The sequence below is a fragment of the Brachionichthys hirsutus genome, chromosome 4 (genome assembly GCF_040956055.1).
Source record: "Brachionichthys hirsutus isolate HB-005 chromosome 4, CSIRO-AGI_Bhir_v1, whole genome shotgun sequence".
Taxonomy (NCBI): Eukaryota; Metazoa; Chordata; class Actinopteri; order Lophiiformes; family Brachionichthyidae; genus Brachionichthys; species Brachionichthys hirsutus.
The window spans coordinates 15903605-15929203 of record NC_090900.1 but is presented as its reverse complement, the minus strand read 5'-3'; the positions used below and the strand labels follow the sequence as shown (position 1 = coordinate 15929203).

General features: G+C 51.2%; 1 protein-coding gene across 1 annotated transcript; it reads left to right on the top strand.

Moving 5' to 3' along the window:
- The first annotated feature begins 468 nt into the window (after positions 1-468).
- On the top strand, positions 469-20088 carry LOC137893035 (leucine-rich repeat transmembrane neuronal protein 4-like). Its single transcript, XM_068738466.1, is given in 5 exon segments — positions 469-472; positions 1379-2809; positions 2812-2870; positions 19761-19886; positions 19957-20088. Coding segments are annotated over 5 exon segments (1752 nt in total).
- Positions 20089-25599: the final 5511 nt, after the last annotated feature.

The window sequence follows — 25599 nt, the reverse complement described above, 5'->3', positions numbered from 1 at the left end:
GGGAGGACGTCTGTGATTGTCTGGAACCTGCGGGGCCCTCGGTGACCAGCAGGGGGCGCCTCTCCTCCTGGAAGAAGCCGCAGCAGTCCTCTCCTCCTCCCGCATCGTTCCTGTTGCTCCTCATTCACTCCTCCTGACGCCACCGGCGGCGGACGGCGCCTTCCTGCCGCTTCACCTGCACCGAACACCTGGCCGGTTCCGGTAAACCCGCCGTCCTCACGAGGCTGCGGGTTCAACTCCGCCTGGATCATCAGGCTGATGTTTTGCGGCAACTACAGGAGGAGGTTGATGCGCGCCTCCTGGAGCTCCTCACGTCCCCCACAGGTGTGCTGCTGCGGCGCAACTTGTGCCCGTGTCCCGTGTCGACGGGCGTGCACGGCGCGTGCGCTGGTGTTTGGACCGGACGCCGTCTGACATGCGGAGCCGCACCGGAAAGCCCTAAAACGAGGAGGAGGACACCGAGCAGACATGGGTACGTTCCGTCCGTGTGCGTGTGTGTGTGTGTGCGCGCGCGCGCGGGTGTGTGTGTGTGTGTGTGTGTGTGTGTGTGTGTGTGTGTGTGTGTGAGGTGACTGCCGGAGGTCTCTCTCAACAATTGTGTGATCGATTATTTCTTATGCGTGTTCATCAATCACATTTCCAATATCTGCAGACGTGATAATGAGGCGTGGAACTGAGTGCGACGCGCCGTGACGTGCCGTGACGTGCCGTGACGTGACGTTTCTGAGTCCGTGAGGTTTTTATTTTGCTGTGATGAGCTGGAGGTTTGTTTGTTTGTTTGTTTGTTTCCGGAGGTTAAATGAAACTTTGCTGTTGGTGGATCTTTGACAAAGGACGGGTCTGTTGAAGTTTGGATCCGGATCCGGATCCTGGATCAATTATTGACTTTACGATGTGAGATTTGGAAAATTTTCCATTGTTAAAACCGGAACCACCAGGAAATACATAGATCCGTTACGTCAGAACATAAACCGGTTCCGGCCGGGACATAAACCGGGACATAAACCGGTTCCGGCCGGGACATAAACCGGGACATAAACCGGTTCCGGCCGGGACATTTCTCTACGTTGAATAGATTTCCTTCTGTATGGATCTGCTTCGTGCTCATTTCCGTAACGCCACCTGATTGGCTGATCCTCATCATCACCACCTTGAATCAGGTGTTTGTTAATCAGTAAATTAAGGGGGATCTGGATCTGCGTTACCTCAGCTGCCTGTAGGTGGCGATGTCACGCCTCTTCCCCTCTGACCTCCAACCCAGCCGGTCTCGAGACGCCCCGCTTCCGTGGACCCCTGGATCCGGTTCTGGTCCTCGTGTCGGGACACTTTTTGGTCCGGTGGTGTTTTCATGTTCTTTTACTTTTCCGTGTCTCTGCAGGAATTCTCGTTCTCGCTGTTTTGACGCTCGTGGCGCCGGCCTGGCTGTTCGCCGCTCCGGCCGCCGTCCGTGAGCGTTCCTGCCCCCCGAGCTGCAGATGTGATGGGAAAATCCTCTACTGTGAATCCAACGCCTTCCAGGACGTTCCCAGAAACGTGTCCGTCGGCACGCAGGGCCTCTCCCTGCGCTACAACAGCCTGGCTAGCCTCAGAGCCCGGCAGTTCGCAGGCCTGGGCCAGCTGGTGTGGCTCTACCTGGACCACAACTACATCAACGGCGTGGACGGCCAGGCCTTCCACGGGATCCGGAGGCTCAAAGAACTGATCCTCAGCTCCAACAAGATCCAGCTGCTCGAAAACGACACTTTTCATGACGTTCCGAATCTACGCAACCTGGACCTGTCCTACAACAAGCTGCAGGTCCTCCAGCCTCAGCAGTTCTTGGGTCTACGGAAGCTGCTCAGCCTACACATGCGGTCCAACTCTTTAAAAACCATCCCGATGCGAGTTTTCCTCGACTGCCGCAACCTGGAGTTTCTCGACGTCGGCTACAACAGACTGCGAAGTCTCACCCGGAACGCCTTCGCGGGACTCCTCAAGCTCGTCGAGCTCCACCTGGAGCACAACCAGTTCTCCAAGATCAACCTGGCTCACTTCCCTCGCCTGGGCAACCTCAGGGCGCTCTACCTGCAGTGGAACCGGATCAAGCTTCTGACCCAGGGCCCGGCCTGGATGTGGACCTCTTTGCAGAAGCTGGACCTCTCGGGAAACGAGCTCCAGCTGTTGGACCCGGGCACATTTCAATGCCTCCCGAATCTACAGACTCTCAACCTGGACTCCAACAAACTCAGCAACGTGTCCCAGCAGACCGTGGATTCTTGGATCTCGCTCACCACCATCAGCCTGGCGGGTAACTTGTGGTACTGCAACCCCAACATCTGCCCCCTGGTGGCCTGGCTGCAGGCCTTTAAGGGCAACAGGGAGTCGGCTATGATTTGCGCCGGGCCGAAGGAGGCGCGAGGCGAGAAGGTGACGGACGTGGTGGAGACTTACAACGTCTGTACGGCGACGCCCATCCCGACATCAACGCCTCGGCCTTCAACGGCTCCACCCAAGCTGCCGCCTCTCCCCACAGAGAAGCGGACCTGGAACAGGACGGCCTCCCCGACTCCCTCCGAGGCCACCCCCACCGTCCCCCCGCAGGACACCGAGCACGTGTCCTTCCACAAGGTCGTCGCCGGCGGCGTGGCCCTGCTCTTAGCGGTGACTCTAGTCCTGCTGGTGGTCTACGTCTCCTGGAAGCGTTACCCCAGCAGCGCCAAGCGGCTCCAGCAGAACTCGGCGGTTAAGAAGTCCCGGGAGGCGGAGCGCTCCCTTAGCTTACCGCTGCAGGAGTACTACGTGGACTACAAGCCGTCCCCCTCAGAGACTATGTGCTGGTTAACGGGACTGGACCCTACACGTACACCATCTCGGGCTCCAGGGAATGTGAGGTATGACCTCCAAAAATCAATTTCCACTGCGAGGCATGAGAGGTAAATCCCCAACGAGCTGCCCGGCTTCCTTTCTCCTCTGCTGTCTGTGTTTGGGATGAGGGAGTCGGTGCACGGCGACTTGGTGCACGGCGACTTGGTGCACGGCGACTTGTTGCACGGCGACTTGTTGCACGTTCCAGATGCACGATAACCGAGGTGGTTTCGCGTCTCAAAGCAGATCGTTGACTCGGCCCTCGGTTTAAACGCCTGGGATCAAGTCGCCGTGCCGGTGCTCCTCCCCTATCCCGTGCGTTTGCTGCCGCGCCTGCAGCAAACGCACGAGTCGTACGCGTCTCGAGTCTCGACGTCCGTGAATGTTCGCTCTGACGCCGGCTGATCGTTTCGTGCTTGGAGCGATCGAGTGTTTAAGTCTTCAGTCGTTGAACTTCAAAGAGTCGCCGCAGGCTAGAAAACGCGTTTCTGTCTGGGTTCTCTTAAACACTCAGAAATGTAACGATATTTTTATCCAGCTCAACACTTTTAGGACCCCCTCCCTCACTTGTCCGACTCCGGACCTCCTGTCGGGATTGATTCAACGACTGATCAATGTGTTTGATCAGCCCCCCCCATGCCTCGATCAGAGCGGGTATGCTGTCAAACGGCCCTTATCAGCTGACGTTGGGTCCGACGGCTGCACGGCCTCCGCCGGTTCACTTCTGGACCTGGTTTCTCTGGGGTTTTGTGGGAGGCTGGATCTTGGACCAGGATGGGCCTCGTTAAATTTTGGCTTGGATCTGGATAAAAGCAGCAGACTCAGGATTTATTTTAGTTTGAGACTTTCAGCACTTTCTTTAATTTGCTCAGAGAATAATTATGAAAAATGCATATTTATGTGGTTGGATCCATTATAGATCTGGTTCTGCCAGATTTAACCTTTTCTTGGGGTACTGTATGAACCCAGACTGTGACCCCGGGTGGTTTCCCCGTGTGAACCCGGACTATGAACACAGAACACACCTGTGAGTGTCTTCGGGGCTAAGTCCAGCCCCTTTGTGTTGTGCGTCTTACTTTCGACCCTGATAAATCTCCGTAAAGCTATCGGAACGTTTTGGCCGCGCCTTAAAGGAACTCGCATCATGAGGCTGAGTTTGATTGAACAGAGCCGGTTGTGTGATTTGATTCGGAGATGCTCGTGTGTTGGAGTCACTTTCCTCCAGAACAGCTCAGCAGAACCGTGAATGTTGACGGGCTGTGAACCAAGCGCCTCCACGGCCTTCCTGTGGAACATTATTAAGTCCTGGCCTCAGACGATCACCCCCAGCTCAGGAAGCATCAGGATGTAAATCCCCCCGTCTCAGCCGGAGGCCATTCTGGATCTCGGGTAGAATTTGCACGCCTTAACGAGGTGAGGAGATCCTGCGCCGATAATTAAAGTGGGCTGCGAGGGCGGCACGGATCTGCTGGGGCATCGAGCCAACGAACGGCGGTAAAAATAATTACTGTTCCAACTTAACTCATTTATCAAAACGACAGGTGAGAAGCTTCTAAATGCTAAACGCGCCAATGAGCAAACATATTTACAACAAGACTTTACATCCCATCACTTCAGTTACCATGGAGACTAATGATGTCACCGCAAACAAGAAGACGCGGACGGCCTTCCTCTTCAGGCAGGAGACGGATTCTGATTATTTTATAAGCACGTATTAAAGGAAACAAATTAAAATGAAACATTGGAAATAAATAAAACTAAAAAACAATTAGAAAATAATGTTTTTGAAAAGTAATTTAAATCTGAATCTAAATTTTTAAAAACAATCAGTTTCACCTTCCAGAAACAAATTAAATTTTAAAAAGCAAAAAAAAAAGAAAAAGTGAACCAACTTTCCGAGAGGATGTTTAGAAATATAAAAAACAAAATACGTACAGGAAGTATCACACACGCTGAAACTGACTTTAGCATGTTAGCAGGGTGCTAGCAGACGATAAAACTGTTAGCATTCTGCTTCCAGGCTTAAATATATCCTGACAAACACGGCGTCATCGTTTAAGAATTTATCTACCAGTAGGAATACGATCTGGGCTTCACAGGAAATTTAGACATTTAAAAAATAGGTGGACAAAAACAAAAAGATTCTTCTCATTGAAAGTTTTTGAAGCTCCATGAGGGGGCGGGGCTGAAAGGACCTGGGATCTAATCCGTGTTTGCTGAGGACAAACGCAGCAGCTGTGAATAATTTTATTCAACAAACATTGGTGTGATTTTCAGGCTCTAGAATTTGAGCTCTGTCTTCAGAACGTCGCCGACGACAACCGGAGATGATGAATCTCCCGCCTCCGGTTGCCAACATGGCAGCTTGATCGTCATCTGAGCGTAAACGCACAGACGGCCGGCTTCCGTCCCGCCGAGGCGGTTCAGCACTTCTCACTTTGTGTTGCTTACGTGCTGCAGTGTGTGTCCTCTGAACACACACACACACACACACACACACACAACGTGCTCGTCTGATAACCAATAAATAGGAAGTTTAAATCACTTTTATATTTGGTTTGTCTTAGATGAATTAATCATCCCAAATTTATTTTAGTATATTTTCCATTTCTGTAAGAACCATTTTCTATTTTGTGCTTCGGGCAGGTTTATTCTGCACTTCTTATTTCAAGGCAGTCAAATAATACCGGATGCTAAGATGCTAAGATGCTAGGAACAACCTCTGGGGAAAGGGGGAGGGCCTTAAATATTATTTGTAGTCTTTATAATCTGCTCGTTGTTGTTTTCCTTTGTGTCTTTGTGATTTAAACCTCAAGGCCACCGTACAGAACCTGAACGTTTATCTTCAACAAACGGCGCCAACCTCTTTGCTCTTTGCTATTTAAAAAATGTACATCTAAAAATTTTATTTTTGCGTTTCCATGGCAACAACCTCTGAAGACGGAGGGTGGCTTTTGAAGCACTTCTTCTTGGAAACTGCGTTTTTTCTCTTTTTAAATGTTCTCTTTTTAAATGTTTACCAGGAAAGATGCCAAATGTTTCTATTTGTAATTCCAAACTTTTTGAACTGTTTGGTGTTTCCATGACAACGGTCTGATGTCATATCTCGGGGGCGCGCCTGACGCCTCTGATTGGCTCAGGCAGCTACCGATGGATGTATTTATGATGAGGGTTTAATAATCGGAGTCTTGACGAGGGAGTTGATTTGATTGGCCGTTGGAGGTTCTACCGTGACTGACGATGATGATGTCATCATCACTCTAAGACTTCACTCAAATTTAGAAACTAACTAATGAAATCGACTTCTCTCCTTATCTGAATAATTTTTCGGGTTTCACTAAACTGATGACGTGAATGTCAGTCACTTCTGTCACTGCGTCATCATCGTCATCATCGTCATCATCGTCATCATTTAATCTGCACAAACACCAGACAGGTGGACCAGCTTTAACCTCTGAAGGGGTTTCTAGAGCATCCGCCGTATCCGTGACGATGTCATCACGGCTCACTCTGGTCTGCTGCCTCCTATTCCTTCCTGATGAGGTTCTGGGTTCGAATCCCGATCTGGAACCTTTGTGTTCCATGAACAGTGTTTGTTTTTGTTTGTTTGTTTGAAAAGTTTTTCCTTCATTTCTGCTGAACAAACGACTTCGACTTAAGTTTGTTGAGATTCCTTTACTTTTGGAAGTGTGGAACTTTTCAGTTCCAGGTTTTTCCACATTTGTTCTGAGACGACTTGTGGGTGGAGAGGCTGCCCCCACCTGTAGGATCCTTCCTCTGGGGGGGGGGGGGGGGCATCCCCGTGACTTCAGACGCACAAGCCTTTCATCCCGAGCTGAGATTCCACGCTGAGCCGAGGCGCTGCGGCGGCGGCGGCTATCATTAGCTCTGAATCAGACCTGTGTGTGGCAGCATCTCTGCTCGGTGGGGGGGGGGGGGGCTGAACACTCGGATGCTGCCTTTGACGGCTGTTTCTCTCAGAGGTGTGATGTCTGCCGCGGCGAGGAGGTGGAATAGATTAAAGCCAGCAGCAGCCGCTCTGCGCGATGACATCATCTGTTGATGACGTCATCCGGCGGCTCTGATTAACAGTCTGGTCAGTAATTAATCTGAACGCGTCAGCGCTCGCTCCGTCCCGGACGTCGTTCCTTTAAGATAAGGAGGGAGGAGTTAAAGGTGTGGCTTAGTTGACCTCCAAACCTCCGTTTAAATTGAGGTCGGCGCTGATTGACAGCATCATTAACTCCAATATGAACTGGAAAGCAGGCGATAGCCCGGTCCCGGTCCAGGAGAGCCGGAGAGCCACCAGAACGAACCTCGGAACGCCATCTGGATCCGGAGCGGCGCAACGAGAGGCTCGAATGTTCAGCTGAAACGACTCGGCGCCACAAACCAGAACTTTTTATTGTTTAACGGGTCATGATGTCATAACGTCCAGCATTTCAGCTTCCTCTGAACTTCCTGGGAATCTCGGTGCATCTTCATTTAATCAGTTTCCCCCTCCTGACACCTGGAGGCGGGAGCTGCCCCCCCCCTCCCCGCCTGTTTGATATTCCGTCGGTTCCCTTTGAAGTTGTCCGTTTGCGCCGGTTTCCTGATCAACCACTTAGATTCCGGCGCCCAGCCGACCCGCGGGTCACGGTGCATTCGTGCTGCTTTTCACACCGGAGACCGGAGAACGAATCGGTGAGAACTTCAGGACTCCCGCCGCTCCGATCGATGGCGAACCTTCGCCCCCCCCCAGGCGGGTTCTCTTTCCTGCAGCGTTTCTGTAGCGCCAGCGTCTCCGTGTCACGCTCCGGGAGACGGGCTCGCATTCAACAATCCATCATAGAGAGACGCGCGTCGCAGAGGCGGCTCGGAAACCAATTTCTCCTTTGACAGCCGCCCCGGCGCATCACAAAGCAGCGAATCGCCGGCCCTGAGCGGCTCCACGCTATCGGCGCTCGGTCGCACGCGGCCGGACGCAACGGGTTCGTCCTCGCTCCGGCAGCTGTCCAAAGGCATTTTAGCAAACAGCAGGAAAGCGCTAACGGAAGCCGGAGCGGCGGCGGGAGGCCGAGGGAAGCCATCTCGATGGTAAACCACGCCTGGCGTTCCCCGAGCCGCGCGGATTGATGGCAGCAAGCGTTTCCATTAAATCCTCGGTTTGAGTTGAGCCCGGGAACAGAAGAGCGATTTGTCTGCGCGGTATCTCAGCCCAGCAGCGCGTCTCGCTGTTATTGCTCCGAGCGGGTTCGTTCCTCGTTACGCCGATGATAAGCAGACGTTCCTGCCGGGAGACGTCCTGTCTGAAGGTAGAACCAGAAATCCTTTGATCGCAACACGGCAAAACAAATTCACCTTATCTTTTCTGTTCCCTCTACGGACGGAGATAATCTGTTCGGACGAAGTCCCACGTGTCCTTCCCCAATTCCTCCACAGGATGGCAGCTAAGAGTAAACGTCCGGATCTGGATGTCGGCCAACCACGAAAACACAAGAAACAACAACGCGAAGTCTCTGTTCAGCACCGTGCAGGTGTAGTTTCAGGGCCGTCGTGGGTTCCATGGCCCGGGTAAAGGGTCCGCTCGTGGCCCGGTTAAAGGGCCCGGGTAAAGGGTCCGCTCGTGGCCCGGTTAAAGGGCCCGGGTAAAGGGCCCGCTGGTGGCCCGGTTAAAGGGCCCGCTCGTGGCCCGGTTAAAGGGCCTGCTCTGGAACAACTCGAGGTTTTCAGCTTGTTTATTGAACCGGTCCGGATTCGATTTTACTTTATTTCCTCTTTTCGCCGTCTCAGGATTGTTTACTCTGTAAATAGCGCTTATTATTTAAGATTCCATATCAATCGTAATCACATCCACCGGATTCCCCGGGTCTAATCGCTCCATCGAGTAACGTCTGCCGTAACGAGATTCAACAGCTGATCAGGCTCTTCATGGGAAGTCTGACGGAGACGGAATGAGAATCTGAGCCGGAGCGTTTTATGCTGTGTGATGGTTGCAGCAGTTCAGCTTGCTGCCTGTTTAGCGCTTGTAGCCTGTTTAGCTCTTGCTGCCTGTTTAGCCCCCCCTCCCCTCCGCCCAGACAGGAGAGCTTTAATGTTTGTCCTCGGGGGGTTGATGTCAGAATACTGCTGTGATTTCCCCAGAAACGGAACCCCCTCCATCATCTGTTGCCACGGCAGCTCGGCCTGTCTGATGGGACACAACGGTGAAGCCTCTTCTCCTCTTCCTCTTTGAGTCGGGGTGAAGGTCGGGCAGCTGCACGTGCCGGTGTGTTGGCTCTAACGCCGTTCTGTCCGTCGCCGCCCAGAGGCAGCGGCGTAGATCCGAAGGTGAGGGTTGTGGAGCCGTTTGTGGATCGGTGGTGGTTCGGTCTGGGTTACCGCCCGCCCGCCTCCGTTTCCGAACCGCTACAGACATGTCGATTCTGGGGTTGAGCCCCAAACGGGCGTTATCGCGTCACCCGGAATGTCGGCGCCAAAGCAAACGGCGGTCGACGAGATGCTTCACTTATGAAATCTAAATCTCAGGAATCGCCGGGGGCCTCGTCTGCGGAACGTTCTGACGCGATCCATTGTGCAGTTTGGAGTGTTTGCCGGTGTGTAATTTGTCCTGAAGTGTTGCGAGCGGGCGAGGATTCATCGCCGGCCTAACTTCTCCAAATCTTTAAGTTCAGGAAATCAGAAGGAGAGCCGAATGATCCCGATTCCACGGAGTCGGTTTCATCTTTCTGAGGCCGTTAGACGCCGAAATCAAATTAACTTGAGACGTCTGCAGATTAAAATTCTATTTCGGTTTCGGTGTCTGAAGATGGGACCGATTACATCGGGAACGTTAAGAGACTCGGGAAAGGAACTTGGTTATGAGGAGCGATGAAGAATCCGTTTGGGTTTTATCTCTGAAGCAGAGGTGGAAGAAAGAAGAGCGGAATCTCCTCGACTCGATTAGAGTCTGAAAAGTAGCCCCGAATCCGACGTTCCGACGCAAATGAGTTCTCCTGTTGTTCATCCTGCACTCTGATCCGGGTTTGTAAATGGCCTCCAGTTACCGGAACGTTGCGGTTGGGCATAAATGTGAATTTAAGATGGATGCAGATCTTTGTCGTGTTCAAGGTTAATCGTAAGTATTGATTGATGCATCTGGATGCCAAGGCAAATTTCCTGAGAGAACAAGGAAATGGTCGTTTTGAATTTCATTAAGAGCCGAAAGGAAAATAATTCCTGCAGAAGGGTGAAAAGAACGGCTGGAGATCACGTTGGATTCATTAGCCGTGCTCGCTAACATGGGCGGGACGGGGGGGGGGGGGGGGGCAGCGATCGCGTCAAAGTCTAATGATGAAGACGATCCGCTGTAACGTCCGTCTACGGTAGGACGGGTAACCGGACGTTCTCCGCCGGATGCGACTCGGCATTGTGCCGAGGATCAATCGGAGAGCCGGGCCGGGCGCCTTTCATCACTCGGAGATCAGGACTCGGTATTGATCCGCTGCCCGGGAACGTCGGAGATCGGGACTCGGTATTGATCCGCTGCCTGGGAACGTTTGGCATCGCTGAAAGTGGCCTGCTTCTAGTGACTCTTGAATCTCAGTCGATCCACGTTTCAATATGGCGCCGAGGCGTTGTCTCGCCGCCGTCGAAGGACACCAAGTGAAGCGCTTGCTTTGCTTTCCCTGTTATCCACCCGCCGGACTTTATAGAACCCTGTCAGTGCACATCAAGCGGAACGCCGGCGGCTAAAGGCGTTCCCCGTGTTCACTCTGCCTTCCTGAGGTTAGAATTCATCCCATTTTTCCCGCTGCGCTTCATCTTGTTGGCCACCAGTCATTTTTGGCGCCAATGTTTGTCCGTTAACGTTTAGCCTGAGTGCTGCTCGCTTCGGCAGCTTCTGGTCTCAAGTGAGCAGAAGTCCGCCGTCCTGATTCCGCTCCCGGCGACTCCAGAGCCGACCTGCGGAGCGACTTTCTCTCTTCGCCGTGTCGTTCGTCAGCGATTCCATAGCCACGTTGGTGAGAAGTGGCGCATCAGAAAGCCGCGGCGAGGCGAGGCGAGTCACCGACACTCATCGTGTCCCTGTCAAAGCGCTTGAAGCCCGCTGATGGAGCGTCGGCTGTGAGTTCCAATCAGCGGTTTGTAGCACCCAGGAAGCTTCTGTCAGTCAAGGGTACAATTACAGAGAAGTAAACACTACTTCCTGTCTTTTACCAAGCAGCGTTCTCTTCTTTTTAAATTAGACTCTTCTTTTCGATGGATTAATTGCAGGTTGTGCCAATAAAGCTTCGAGGAAACGAAACAGTTGATAATTAGCCGTTGTCTGTAGCTAAAATGAAACGAAGCTTGTTTGTTATTTTCATTACTGATGCTCTTTTGTTCACGACAAACAGGAAGTCATTTCCCGAGGCGCTCTCCAACCAGGTGTGTTCCTGCAGCCTCACCTGTGTGTCTGATAAGAACATTACAGTGAAGCTAACAGGAAAGCGCCGTCCACGTCGATGTGGTTCATCTCCAACCATCACATGCGCCAGAAAATATGTCTCAGCGTCGTAATATTTATCACCGGACATCGTATGAACGGCAGAAGCAGAATCCATCCCAGCGGCGCTGGCGGCTATCCAGCGTTTCCTGCCTTTAGCTAAACTGGGATTAGCGCCGTCCAGCGTGGCAGGAAACAATGGAAACAGATGTTTTCTGACATTGTGGGAAAGTAGAACCTTTGGTGCCAAGTTTTTTTTTTCATGCTGCAGCTTCCAAAACTCCTTTCGCTACATGACCTCACATGCAGATTAGCAAACTAGAATAGAATAGAAAGCCTTTATTGTCATTGCATAGTGACGATACAACGAGAGCTAGGGCTAAGAGCAATTAAATCTGCTAGCATCCTGTTTATTCTGCTAGTGTCAGCTTTCACAGCTAAAACATGCTAATGGTTGCTCTCTGGCTACTATCCGCTAATGACATCAAACGTTGTTAATCTTAGCTAATGACTATAGCAAACAAAGCTAAACTTAGTAAACATCAGCTATTAAAGTTAGTGTCAGCTAATATTAGCAGCTAGAGGCATCATTAGCTAGTGTCATCTGTCATAGCAAACATTAGCTAATGTCTGCTATTATAGCTAATGTTGGCTACTATCTGCTAGCATTGCTACTGTGAGCTAGTGTTTCTTGTCACCGCGGTACACAGTGCTCCCTAAGTAAATGAAATAAAAGATTATCGATAAATAATAAAGGAATGTAACATTCCGGGACTAATTGCGACCCTTTTGGTCTTCCTTGGAGGCCAGATTACGTGCTATTCAATGAGCTAAAGGGCGTGGCGAGTACGCTAATCATTTAAATGGGGCCCTCAGACAGGAATAAACCAATACTGTAGAGCGTGTGGCTGAAACGGCTTCAGTTTCAATCCATTCTTAATGCGTCTGGAGTGTTTTAACGTTTGCTCACTTCAGTGTAAATCCCAGTCCAGCGACTCCCATTTACTTTCACGGTAGCCTCTGAGCTAAAAGCGCTAGCGTCCTGATTCAATACTGACAGTTAGCCTGTGGCATCGCGATCGCTGGACGTCTGTTGTGTTCATAAAGGGACGAAGGCGACGGCCTTCTTCCGCTTTGATCCGATGCATCGTGATGAGAGGAGTTTGTAAATGGCCTCCAGCCCGTTGTGATGGATAGCCCCTCTTTAGCCTCTCTGAGGCCCTGGTGGTCCGAGCCACCCTCCGATGGCCCCATAAAATGAGATCTGTGCCCTTATTTGCACCGAGGTCCTGTAACGGCGTCTCCCCTGCAGTGAGGGGAAAGGGTCACGGGGCTGGTGGATCCCTTCCGTGGAACCAGAGGCTCAATTACTTCAGTTGTCATGGAGCAATAAATGACAAATTAAGTGGCTGGTGCTGAACGCAGCTTGAACGGGGGCTGTATCAGAATACCGATGTGAGCGGTGCGACGGCAGAGACGAAAACATTTAGCTTCCCAGCAGGATGTTTCTCCTCTCCTTCACCTCCATTAATTACCCTGTTGTTGCTTTTGTTTCGTTGCTGTTATTTACAAGTGCAGCAAACATTTCTATCCTTCATTCTATCCCGGTGATTTATTGTTTTGCCTTCGGTGCACGGAGCTCCCGAGGAACGCCACGTGTTCGGGGAATGTTGCGGCGTAAAAAGGGGCGAGGTCTAAAGATTCATTGCTCAAACTGACGTGGCAGCAGAGGAGCTGGTTAAAGCGACGAAACGCAATGTTCTCTTGCAAGCGAGCAGATCAGCGGCGTCCAACTGCAGCGCTGCTAGTCCTCAAAACCCGCCGCCATGTCTCGGACTCGTCGGTTGACTCGCTGCACTGACTAGCAGCAAGGAGTCGGTGGCTTCGCACTCCCGTCTCTGAGGTCTGTTCACAAAGCGAATGATGCATTTAATGTCTCCGGCAGTTTGTCTCTATTAAAGCCTGAACAAACCGGGACACAGACGCGTCCCCAGCGGCAGACAAACGACCACATGAAGGCGAAGGCAGCGACCTGAGACCAGGTGGAGGCCGGCGCTCCAAAGAAGAAGGCGGAGCAAGTCAGTCCAGACCCCATCACCATAGATAGAGCGTCATCCGTCCGTCCGTCCGACATCCTCCTCTCACCCGGGTTGATGCCGAGGTAGAAGCAGACCAATCGGCAGCCCTTCCTGGAAGATCCTGAGATGTCCCAGGGATTTCCTTATGGGTGTTGAAGTCTTCCAAAGAGGCGGGGGGCATCCTGAACCGGGTCTCTGGATCCTCGCCATTGGGGCCACTTCCAAAACCTCAAGTCCGAATCTTTTGGACATCTTAATGACCTTTCTGTTTATTTCTCTCGTGGTGGAGTTTCGTTTCCCGGATCGGCAGCTTCCGGAGCGTCTGCTTCACAGGATTCCTGGTGACGTTATTCCGCAGCTGAAGGATGACGGATGCGGGGGAATGACAGGATGTCATGTTAGCGCTGCCTTCCTGTCGTTTCTACATTACCCTCACATGAAACCTCCACACCGACCCGAGCCTCCCGGCGTTCCTCGTTCCTGCGTGGAAGCATCACGGAAGGCTAACAGCTGGCTGCGGTTCGTCTCCCGTCACCTCACATTTCCGTGCGCATCAATACCGGCCAAGTTGAGCGGCTGTTTGAGGCTGTGCACTTGGACAGATGGCCGTCCTCCAGGCCTCTTTAGAAGACAAACAGAACAGGGATCAGCCAAAGATGTTTGTTTTTCCTGCAGCTTCAATCGTGACTTGTTTCCCAGGAGATCGGCCGTGGAGAGAGAGAGAGATTCCGAGCTGGAGAACGATGTGTGTGCATCTCGGGACAATACGCTCAGAGATTGAAAATGAGAGGCGACACTCGATGCGGTGTTCCCACAATGACGGTGCGTAGCATGTGGCACGCACAAAAGCGAAGGAATAAAGCCCATTCTTCAGAGTTATCGCCATGGAAACTGGACAGAGCCTGCTCCGCGGTGGATGGAGCCGCATCCTCTGACGTTAACATGAAATGCTTTTGCACCAAGGTCGGCTCAACTCAGACGTGAAACACGCAGATCCCCTTTTTCACCCGCGCCCCTTGGTTGGTCGGATTTCGTAGCGGGATTACAGGAAAACTTCTGAGATTTGGAAGAAGTGCGGTGAAAAGATTTCCTGAAAATGTTGCTCAACCTGCGATGCTAAACGGATGCAGGCGTCCCGTCTTTGCTTTGACCTCTAACTAAACTACCTTCATCCCGTCGTCGTCAGCTTCCACGGCCAAGTCTTCCAATGCTGGATATGGAATTTGGCGATCTTGGTAGAAGTCCCGTCACCCCGGAAACGAACTGCACCGAGCTGCGGGCCGGTCCTGGACCGATCTGTGATTGCCGGCTTCGATAAAAGCGATGACTTGAATGCGAATAAATACACCAAATACATTTCTTTAACTAACAGACATTTCTTTAGTTTTATTTTTTTGGTCTCACATCAGAACCGGGAAAATTCAGGATCATAGCAACGTTAACGTAACGACGCCAAGCGGATCCAGTATCTATTTTATTTTAATACTGAACTTTATCCACTGTCAGCTAATCCCTGAATTAACCTCTAGCCATTCCATGTTGGTGATCGGGATTGTTACCGACCCACAATGCACCTGGAGGAGTTCCTCAGGGAGATGTCTGAGGGAGCGCCCCGGGTTCCAGTGGCTGTGAGCTCCATTACAGATTTATTTAGAAACCCTGGAGATTATACCAAGAAACGGCGCACGGGACACCAAGCAGGTGGCGGTCGGTGCTCTGAGCGGTGCTCTGAGCGGCGCCTGGTGTGGGAGTATAAACCACTCAGGTGTACTCACCTGGTACAAACGCAGGTCCCCTTGGGACAAACGCTGTCCTGAGGCGGTGTCCTCCAACCTGGACGTGATATGATGGGGAGAGCGCAGCGATCATGTCGAGGCTTCAGGGTTAAACGTCTGGTGAAGATTAGCTTAGCAACAACAGCGAGACAGTCAGCTGACTGTCTCTGAGGCTTCTGATTGGACGTCGCTAAAACCTTGTCATCCCTGTTGACTTTTCTTATCTTGTTGTGTAGAAGAACAAATGATCCGATTTCTTAAGCTCTAAAAACCCACCGCTGTATTTTTCATTTTAAACCCGGGCCCGGATGAAATGAGGCCAGAATCGCAGACGACGTTTCCCCTCGCATGTTTGTCGCCGCAGCATCTGGCTTCAAACGGAATTGCCTTGAATCTCCTGAATGCTGCAGATTTATTTTTCTAAACATGATTGCAGCAGAAATATGTCGGAGAATAAAAGCCTCACCTCGCTTGTTGCATAAATTAACCGCAAAGCTCCAAATAAATCAGAAAGAAGAGAACGCACGAGGCCGCCACGGTTAGCAGAAGCAGCTACGACCTCAGAGACGACACGATTTAGTGACAAACGTATCGCCTTGCGCCCGGATCCGGGTCACCGTCATCGGTGAACATGAACCGACTCCAGAGCGACTCGTAAATTGTCCGTCCAGTAAATAACGGTAAATCTGGCCGTGCGTTGGCGACGCCGATGAGCAGGAAATGGGATGAGCAGCATTTGGAGGAGATGAATCCCCACGTCTGAAGGATTATGGTTATTTTGACAAACGCAAAGCGCTTTTCAAATAGAAACGTAATTACACGGGGAATATTAAAGCCAGCAGACGATGACGATCTTTCTGGGATTCGAGCTGATCAAGCGTGACGAAGAGCGACTGCGTCTTGCTCGCGGCCTGCAGACGGATGTTTGATTTATGAAGTCTTTTATTGCGCAGCAGCAAACGCAGCCGGGTGTCTTCGTGCACGTGATCGTCTTTGTGCACGTGATGATAATGAACATTATTTTAGTTTCTTTTGTGCCATCCTGAGCAGAAATTAGAGACATGAAGACCTTCACTCTGTGCCAACGCCTAACTCCAGATCTGATAACGATCCATAAATATCCAAGTCCTGATCGGTAGCTAACGTCCGATTTCGATCGAGTCTGCAAGCACGTGATCGGGCCCGATTTGCGATCACGTGATCAGATCGGGACTTCCCTAATTTTTACGTTCACGAAAAATGATCCACTTCGCGTCCATGCCAACAGTTCAGCGAGGTAGCCGCTAAGAGCTAAAGTGATGCTCCGAGTATAGACCGACCGGGTGATGTTGTCTCTCAGCTCCGGTCCCTGCTGCGTCTCCTCTGACACCGGCGGACATATTGTCCAGCTGTCCTCGCGAGGTTCAAAGGCAACGGCCACTAAATGATTTTCTACGCGTAGAATCGGTTGTAGCGTGATGTGTTAGCTTGATTTATGTTGCGATGATGATGCTGGACTTTGCAGCCCTGCTCCGGGGCGTTGTAGCCATTAGCATGCTGTTCAGCCTCCCTGAGTGTTAGCGCTGATAATGGAGGCCTGTCTTGTTGACCGCTGAAGGATCCCGCGGAAGGAGCGCCGCGCCGCGGCACGGCTTCGGAGGAGGCCTGCTGGCACGGCGCAGCTGGCCGTCACCTAATTGTTAATCATTTAGCGGAAGCGTGACCTACTTTCAGAGCAGAGCGTGGGGGAGGCACCTCTGTCCGTGTGTTTGCTAGCAGTGCTATGCTAATAGCTGGAAGGTGAGAATTAATTGGCCTGCGCTCAGTCGATGCCTTCAGGTGCTGCCGGGTCGGGTCACGAGTGTTTTAATAAACAGCTTCGCTGATATGTTGAACATGTCAACGTGATATTTGCCCGTTTGGCAGCTATTGATCATGAATATTCAGCATTTAGCTTAGCATTAAGACCCTTAATGGGGGAAATAGCTAGCCTGTTTTATTCAAAGACCGCAAAGCTAAATCCCAGACTAGCATCATCATCATTTGCTTTGATCTTTTTAATTTATTTATCTTATTCAACTCTGTTCCTGATTGTTAGTTATGATGACCTCATTTAAACTTTAACTTGTTAACAGACTAAACACAGAAAGCGACAATAAACTGATGTTTACAATTCAAATAAAAAAAAAGATGAATTGTGTGTTTGAATAGTCTAAAAGCAGAATTTCTGATCTGAAACCAGTTTGATCTGTTATTTGATTTGTTTGTACAACTCTGACTTTTACTCTCGGCAGAATGGGAACAAGAATAATAGAATAGTTATTCTAAATGTCAGCTGGAAGTAAAGGCCACCAGACGTGCAGTCAAAGTGAATCCAAAATTCAAAGAGGTCTGATTTCACCTGGGAAACGAGTCTCTTCTCAACAAGCATTGCTTTGTGCGGCTAACGAACCATCTGATTCCTGCTCAGCCGTCTCCATGGTAACTGTTTACATGCCACTTCAGCAGAGGAAGACTGAGTTTCTTAGAAACGTGTTGACAACGGCTCCATCTTCACAACACTTAAACCTGAGGACACACACCTGTCAGAGGAGGCAGGTTCCTCCGCCAGGTGTCGTTTTACGGAGAAGCTTGTCGATATAAAAGCATCAGCCGTGAAAAATAAATACAAAAAAGAGTGACGAGAAAATTTTGCCAATATGTCGTTTCCTTGGTATTGTGATTAAATGTGAAACTGTGTTGTGTGTGCATAGTGTGTGTTGTGTGTGCGTAGTGTGTGTTGTGTGTGCATAGTGTGTGTTGTGTGTGCGTAGTGTGTGCGTTGTGTGTGTTGTTTGCGTTGTGTGTGCGTTGGCTGGATCGGAGTGCGTTAAATATTCCCGGGTCTGCAGGTTGGAGCTAAAAAGCAGTTCTTGTCGGCTTCTTTTCTGGAACCTTTGAATTTGAGCCAGGATAAACTGTTAAACAGAGGAGATAAGTGATGCGAGGGCCAACACACACACACACACACACACACACACACACACTATTGGTAGAAGCAGCCACACAACCAGATTTTTATTGACTTCACGGCTTGCATCTTTGACTTTTTACTACAACAATAATTGGTACTCTCCGATCCAGCCCCCCCCCCCCCTCCCCAACCCGTTCTTGGCTCATTGTGCATTCGGAGCATTGTTGTTCATGAATCTTTTATTAAAGCCTCTACAGATGTGTTCAAAGTTCAGCTGCTGAATCTGACAGTAGAGCGTTTTCAGATCAACGTGCTGTTTAAAGCCAGAGAAAACTCGACCCGCTCCAAACCCTGGAACCGTCTGATCTAGAAGCCGTCCTTCGAGTAAAGACGCGTCGATCCCACAGCTCCCATCAGTGATATCTCAGTGCCGTATGATAAATAGCGTAGCCTCTGGATTCGTGGTGGAACTGGTGCGAGAATCAAACAGCAAAAAACGTTATTTACTTTATGTATTAACAGGATCGTCTCACAGGAAGTCGCTTCTCTGAGCCAGGTTTTGCTTTATTTAACCAAAAATGGGCCGACCAGATCAATAAGTACTTGAATTTGATTTATGATCTGTCATCACCGTTCTGCAAAGCTTATTAAATTCCTGCTGACTCAGCAACTTTATAAATGCCATGTTCAGGTTCAAACATCAGCTGCTTACCTTGACAGGTAAAGGAGCCTGAAAACACCGCCGTCACTGCAGCTCGTCTGCTTCTTGTTTTAGTGAAGCAGACGCTCTTTCGAGTTGTGTAAAGGATGAGTTGTTGTTTCGAACATGGTCTGGACGTAACGGCCGTCTGTTTTTGTCTGGACGTAACAGTCGTCTGTTTTTGTCTGGACGTAACGACCGTCTGTTTTCATCTGGACGTAACGGCCGTCTGTTTTCGTCTAGACGTAACGACCGTCTGTTTTTGTCTGGACGTAACGGTCGTCTGTTTTTGTCTGGATGTAACGGTCGTCTGTTTTCGTCTGGACGTAACGGCCGTCTGTTTTCGTCTGGACGTAACGGCCGTCTGTTTTTGCCTAGACGTAACGGCCGTCTGTTTTCGCCTGGACGTAACGGTCGTCTGTTTTCGTCTGGACGTAAAGGTTGTCTGTTTTCGTCTGGACGTAACGGTCGTCTGTTTTTGCCTAGACGTAACGGCCGTCTGTTTTCGTCTGGACGTAACGGCTGTCTGTTTTCGCCTGGACGTAACGGCCGTCTGTTTCTATTATAACAAGTAACTTCACTCAATGGATAGATAAAAATGCAGTTCTCATGTTCAGTGACGGTCACACACACACACACACACACGCGCGCATGTGCATGATTTGTTCTTTTGCCAACACGCATGTGCGTGTCGCTGTTTGGTGTTTGGTGCTCATTGTCTTTGACCGTCACTCCGCCTTGACGCACCTCATCACTCGGAGCGCGTTGAATCAGCAAAGTGCTCGTAATGTAATCAGCATCTCTTCTAAATGGAGCCTCGACTTAAACGGCCGTTGATCCAGTGCACGAATCACGCGCAGGTTTCCGCTCTGCAGGTGCGTCTGAGGCTGCATGAACGCCACGACGCTTGAGCTCCGCGTCCTCCGAGGCGATGAAGGTCGGAACCGAGGCTGATTTTGATTTTCTTTCTCTCTGTGTCCAGATTCCGCCGCACCTGAGCGCTCTGACGTTGTACAGGTGTGAGCCGTCGTTTCTGGATTACTGCCACGCCCACCTGTCGCTGCACCTTGGCGGTCCGGCCCGGGTCCTCCCCTCTCCCTCCGAGCCTGTGAGGCCTTACCCCCCAGACCCACTCCCTCCACCGGTGAACCGGGTGTGTCCACGTTACTGTACATCAGAGGAGCACGGAGGAGGAGGAGGAGGTGGAGGAGGAGGAGGAGGAGGAGGAGGAGGTGGAGGAGGAGGAGGTGGTGTGGCTAGAAACCAGGGAGACAATTAATTTGCAGCCGAGCCATGGAGTCGGAAGATGACAATGAAAATATATGATTAGTGGGACCGAGCCGACCCTCCGTGTCCTCAATTAGCAAAGGAAGGAGCAGCAGACTCCTCCCGTCCCGCCCGGCCTCCTGGGGAGCATCACGGATCATCGTATTAAGCGTCCCCCCCCTCGCCTCGGCGAGCTGAAAGTTGCTTCCATCTTTCTGCCGCTGTCAGTCAGACGTCTCCGGTTCTCATCTCAAGAAAGGAGACCAGAAAGTAACGGACAGACTGTCACATGATGCACAGCCCCCGCTTCCCGCCCGCAGCAAATCTCATTTATGTGGTGACGTTTATCGCGTTTTAATGAATTTAATCGAGCTGAAGGATGAACAGACGAAGTTTGAGCAGCTCTGGGAGCTCAGATGTTTGCTTTCCGTCGTCCGTTCTGAACGCGTTCCTCGACTGTGCGCTTATTAGATGCTACATTAAACGGTAAACAAGCTGCGGTAAATAAACTCTGACACTCGTCCAACCCAAACAACTGCCTGCCGCATTTAGACGCGGCGTAGGTGGTCGGCGCCGAAGGCGAGAGCGCGCACCTCCGCCAAGGCCAAACACTCCCACACCTCCTCCGTCCTCGGGATCTGGATCAGCTGGCTGTCTCTGAAGCTGCTCTGGATCCGCTCCGCCTCAAAGATTCGACTTGGTATTAGAAATGAGAGTAGCTGTCCTAACGCGTGTCGCCGTGCGGCTTGTGTAGCCGCTATGCTAAAGGTGTTAGCATGACATCAAAAGGCGAACTGTTCCTTTAATTAGCTACACCTGCTAACCCTTATTATTTCAACTGAGCCCTTTGACATTATGAATGAAGGAGTGAGCTCCATTACAGATGTATTATAGAAAAGGACGGTGTCTTTGGTGGAGGTGTGAGCGCCGACTGCTAATTCACTTATTCACAAAATAGCACAGGTTTCCTGCTTGTCGTTGTGAAATGCTTAAAGAAGAAGAAGCTTTGATAATCAGAATATTTTGTGTCTGTAGAAAAAAATGATGTATTTATGATATATACCTGCTGCTTCTGTTTTTATACAAATGTTATTTACTTGTTTTCCGGGGGGGGGGGGGGGGGGGGGGTGTAACAGGATGTACAATAATCGAAACCTTCTTCAGTCATCCAATAAAACGTCTTCTGAAAATTGTGAAGCTGCTTGTATGAAGTCTGACATCGCAGGTGGATGAAGCGTCGCTTCCGAAACGAGATGCGTGTGTGTGTGTGTGTGTGTGTATGTCTGTGTGTGTGTGTGGGTGTGTGTGTGTGTGTGAGTGTGTGTGTGTGTGTGTGTGTGTGTGACTGTGTGTGTGTGTGTCTGTGTGTGTGTGTGTGTGTGACTGTGTGTGTGTGTGTGTGTGTGACTGTGTGTGTGTGTGTGTGACTGTGTGTGTGTGTGTGTGTGTGTCTGTGTGTGTGTGTGTGTGTGACTGTGTGTGTGTGTGTGTGTGTGACTGTGTGTGTGTGTGTGTGACTGTGTGTGTGTGTGTGTGTGTGTGAGTGCACGTCTCTGCCAAGGCGCCGTTTACTCTGCATCCCAACAAGCTGGAGGAGGAGGAGTCTGACGTTCCGGCCTCTCGTCGAGCATCCGGGGATTCGAGCTCAATGAAGTCGGCATCAGCGTTTACTCTGGACCGGTCCGAAGGGTTAGACTTTCAACACTTTTATTTTTATCGTAATCCAATTAGCCCCGTTTTACGTTTCAATAATGACTCTGACCTCTGAGTTCAACAAAATCCGTCAAAACATTTTTTTAAAAATGCTTCACTATCTACAAAGTGAGGTGAACCAATCAGGCTTCAGATGGTGCCCCCCCCCCCCCTGGACCCGCCCCGGCATCCATTAACTATCACCTCCTTGGTGGAGGTCTATCAGCATGTCTGCAGGCTTGCTGGGGGGCGTCTGGACTTTACTGGAGGAGACCCGGGACCGTCTGGGTCCAGAGACCGTCTGGGTCCAGAGACCGTCTGGGTCCAGGGACCCTCTGAGACCAGGGACCGTCTCAGACCAGGGACCGTTTGGGTCCAGAGACCGTCTGGGTCCAGGGATCGTCTGAGACCAGGGACCGTCTCAGACCAGAGACCGTCTGGGTCCAGAGACCGTGTGAGTCCCGGGACCGTCTGAGACCAGGGACCGTCTGGGTCCAAGGACCATCTGGGTCCAGGGACCGTCTGAGACCAGGGACCGTCTGGGTCCAAGGACCATCTGGGTCCAGGGACCGTCTGAGACCAGGGACCGTCTGGGTCCAAGGACCATCTGGGTCCAGGGACCGGCTGAGACCAGGGACCATCTGGGTCCAGAGACCGTCTGGGTCCTCCTATCAGTGGCGTCACCCTCTTTCGATCGCCTCGTCTGTCGCATCTCCCACGCTCTGTCGGCCCGAGCACCTCACCGGCGCCTCCTGGACGCCTCCTGGACGCCTCCTGGACGCCTCCTGGATGCCTCCTGGACGCCTCCTGGACGCCTCCTCCGCCTCCTGGACGCCTCCTGGACGCCTCCTGGATGCCTCCTGGACGCCTCCTGGACGCCTCCTGGACGCCTCCTCCGCCTCCTGGACGCCTCCTGGACGACTCCTGGACGCCTCCTGGACGCTTCCTGGACGCTTCCTGGACGACTCCTGGACGCCTCCTGGACGCTTCCTGGACGACTCCTGGACGCCTCCTGGACGCCTCCTGGACGCCTCCTGGACGCTTCCTGGACGCCTCCTGGACGCCTCCTGGACGCCGCCTGGACGCCTCCTGGACGCCTCCTCCGCTTCCTCGGATGCACATCCATCATAATTATGCACAGCAGGACGTTCCTCCTCGGAGCAGAGGAAGGTTGCACCAATTTCCCTCCACGTTCCACAGCAAACAAAACCCAAATCAGTCCGGGCGGGTTCTGCTGATCGCAAAGCGCCGCGGCCTGAGTGGGCGTCGCCCTCCCTCTCTCCGCTGAGGCCGAGCCGACCCACCAGCAGGCCGTGACCCTGAAGAGCCTCTTCAGAAGCGGCTCCAGTCCGAGCCTCGTTGGGCCTGTAACGAAGTGATGATGACTCATCCCGGACTCTTCCTCCCTTTAACCCTCTTGGGACTGAGACTATTAATATCCAGCGGAGAGAAATGTGACTCGCCTCGACCAATAGGAAGCCAAGAAGAGACGTCTTCAGATGCGTGACGGGGTTCGTTCTGCACCCGTCCAACGTTTAACACAAATATCCCACTGCTTTCGATCAGCTGAGGCCCCGTTGACATGGCAACGCTGTCCTCTTTGCATTCGCACGATGGCTTTCAAAATAAGGTCACAGCAGTGGTTCGGCAGATCCACATCGGAGGAGGGTCGGCAGCAGAACCGGCAGGAGGTTCTCACCTACCAGGTTGGACAGGGTTAGAAATGAGGCAATAAGAGGGACAGTGAAGGGTCAGAGAGGACAGACTTTGATGGTTTGGACATGTCCAGAGGAGAGACGGGCCCCCCGCCCCGCTCCAAACACGGGCGAATGAAGACGCAGAGAACAGATGTGCACAGACGTTTCTCTGGCAGGACGCAGTGAGGGAGGACGATGCAAAGGACAGGGCTAGAGGACGACCCAGGAGAAGACACATGGACGTAGTGAGGGAGGACGATGCGAAGGACAGGGCTAGAGGACGACCCAGGAGGAGACACATGGACGTAGTGAGGGAGGACGATGCAAAGGACAGGGCTAGAGGACGACCCAGGAGGAGACACATGGACGCAGTGAGGGAGGACATGAGGGTGGCTGGTAGTCGAGGGAAACGCATTCAGTCAAATAAAACGCTGAAGAGGACGGGATTATATTCAAATTGACTGATAATCCATTTTGCTATTTTACATGCGATGCCAGATTGCTTTCATCCAGAGCAGCAATAAAGATGTTACCGTGGCGACGGCAAGGAAGCAGCGAGGAGAACCGTAAACCTGAATCATAAAGTTTTAACTCCTTTAGAGATTAGAGTTCTTAATACCTGGCAGCTCGTCATCGGGCGGCTTCCCATGAAGGCGTGACACGAAAGGTGACTTTGAGTCCAGGACTCAGAGCGTCCCCCGTCCACCGCCGGTCCTATTCATCCATTCATCCTTCTATCCATCCATCCATCCATCCTTCCATTCATCCATCCATCCATCCTTCCATCCATCCATTCATCCTTCCATCCATTCATCCTTCCATCCATTCATCCTTCCTTCCATTCTTCCACCCATCCTTCCATCCATTCATTCATCCTTCCATCCATCCATTCATCCTTCCATCCATTCATCCTTCCTTCCATCCTTCCACCCATCCTTCCATCCATTCATCTTTCCATTCATCCTTACTTCCTTCCATTCATCCTTCCTTCCATCCATCCATCCATCCTTCCATCCTTCCATCCATTCATCCATTCATCCTTCCATCCTTCCATCCATTCATCCTTCCATCCATCCATCCATCCATCCTTCCATCCTTCCATCCATTCATCCTTCCTTCCATCATCCATCCATCCATCCTTCCATCCTTCCATCCATTCATCCATTCATCCTTCCATTCATCCATTCATCCTTCCATTCATCCATTCATCCATCCATCCATCCATCCTTCCACCCATCCTTCCATCCATTCATCCATTCATCCTTCCATTCATCCATTCATCCTTCCATTCATCCATCCATTCATCCTTCCATCCATCCATCCTTCCATCTGTGGAGGCGGATCAGTTTGTTGGAGGCTCTTTGTTAGAGAACCCACGCAGACACGGGGAGAACATACAAACTCGACACAGGACGGAATCGAGCCCACAACCTTCTTGCTGTGCCCTACAAGACCAGCTTTCTGGATAAAACAACTTCTAAATTCTATCAAGCAGCATCTCAGATTCTACAGGGAAAGCATTCTTCCCAAACTATCTGGGGGTGGGGGGGTGGAGAACTTTTTCTTTGATCTGGCTGCATTTGTTACTTTTGTACACTCACTAATTTGTCACGTCTCTGATTCTGACCTGACATCTTCTTGCATATCTAGTTTTCAGTCAAATCTGGCTGAGAAGACCAGAAGTCGTTGCCGTCGCAGCTCCGTCCGATGTGGGCGAAGCTTTCCTTTTCTTTTTTTACCTTTTCTGCATTCATGCTCCAGAGTAACAACGTACACAACGTCAGTCACTGCTAGAGTTCTGTGCTTTTTATTCTTATAGTGATTGTGACCGTCACCTGCCCTCTTGGCAGACTAGCCTATTCATATTTTATTAGTTTTATTACCTGCTTACCGCCGTAGAGGGCTGTGCACACCGCAGTGAACACACAACATGGACAAACACAAAGTGACAAATACACAGTGTTCTGAGGAGAGAGTGCAATGGATTTATTTGTGCCCCTTAATTCTACCCCTTCCATCCAATCATCACCAAGAGTTGTCCCAATACACCAGGTTCACATTCGTCTCTAGAGGAAAGTATGGATCACCAAGTTCTCAGGAGATCTGAGGAAGAAGAGAGAGAGCATAGTGAGAGCCACAAACACTGAACCAGCAACCTCCACTGAC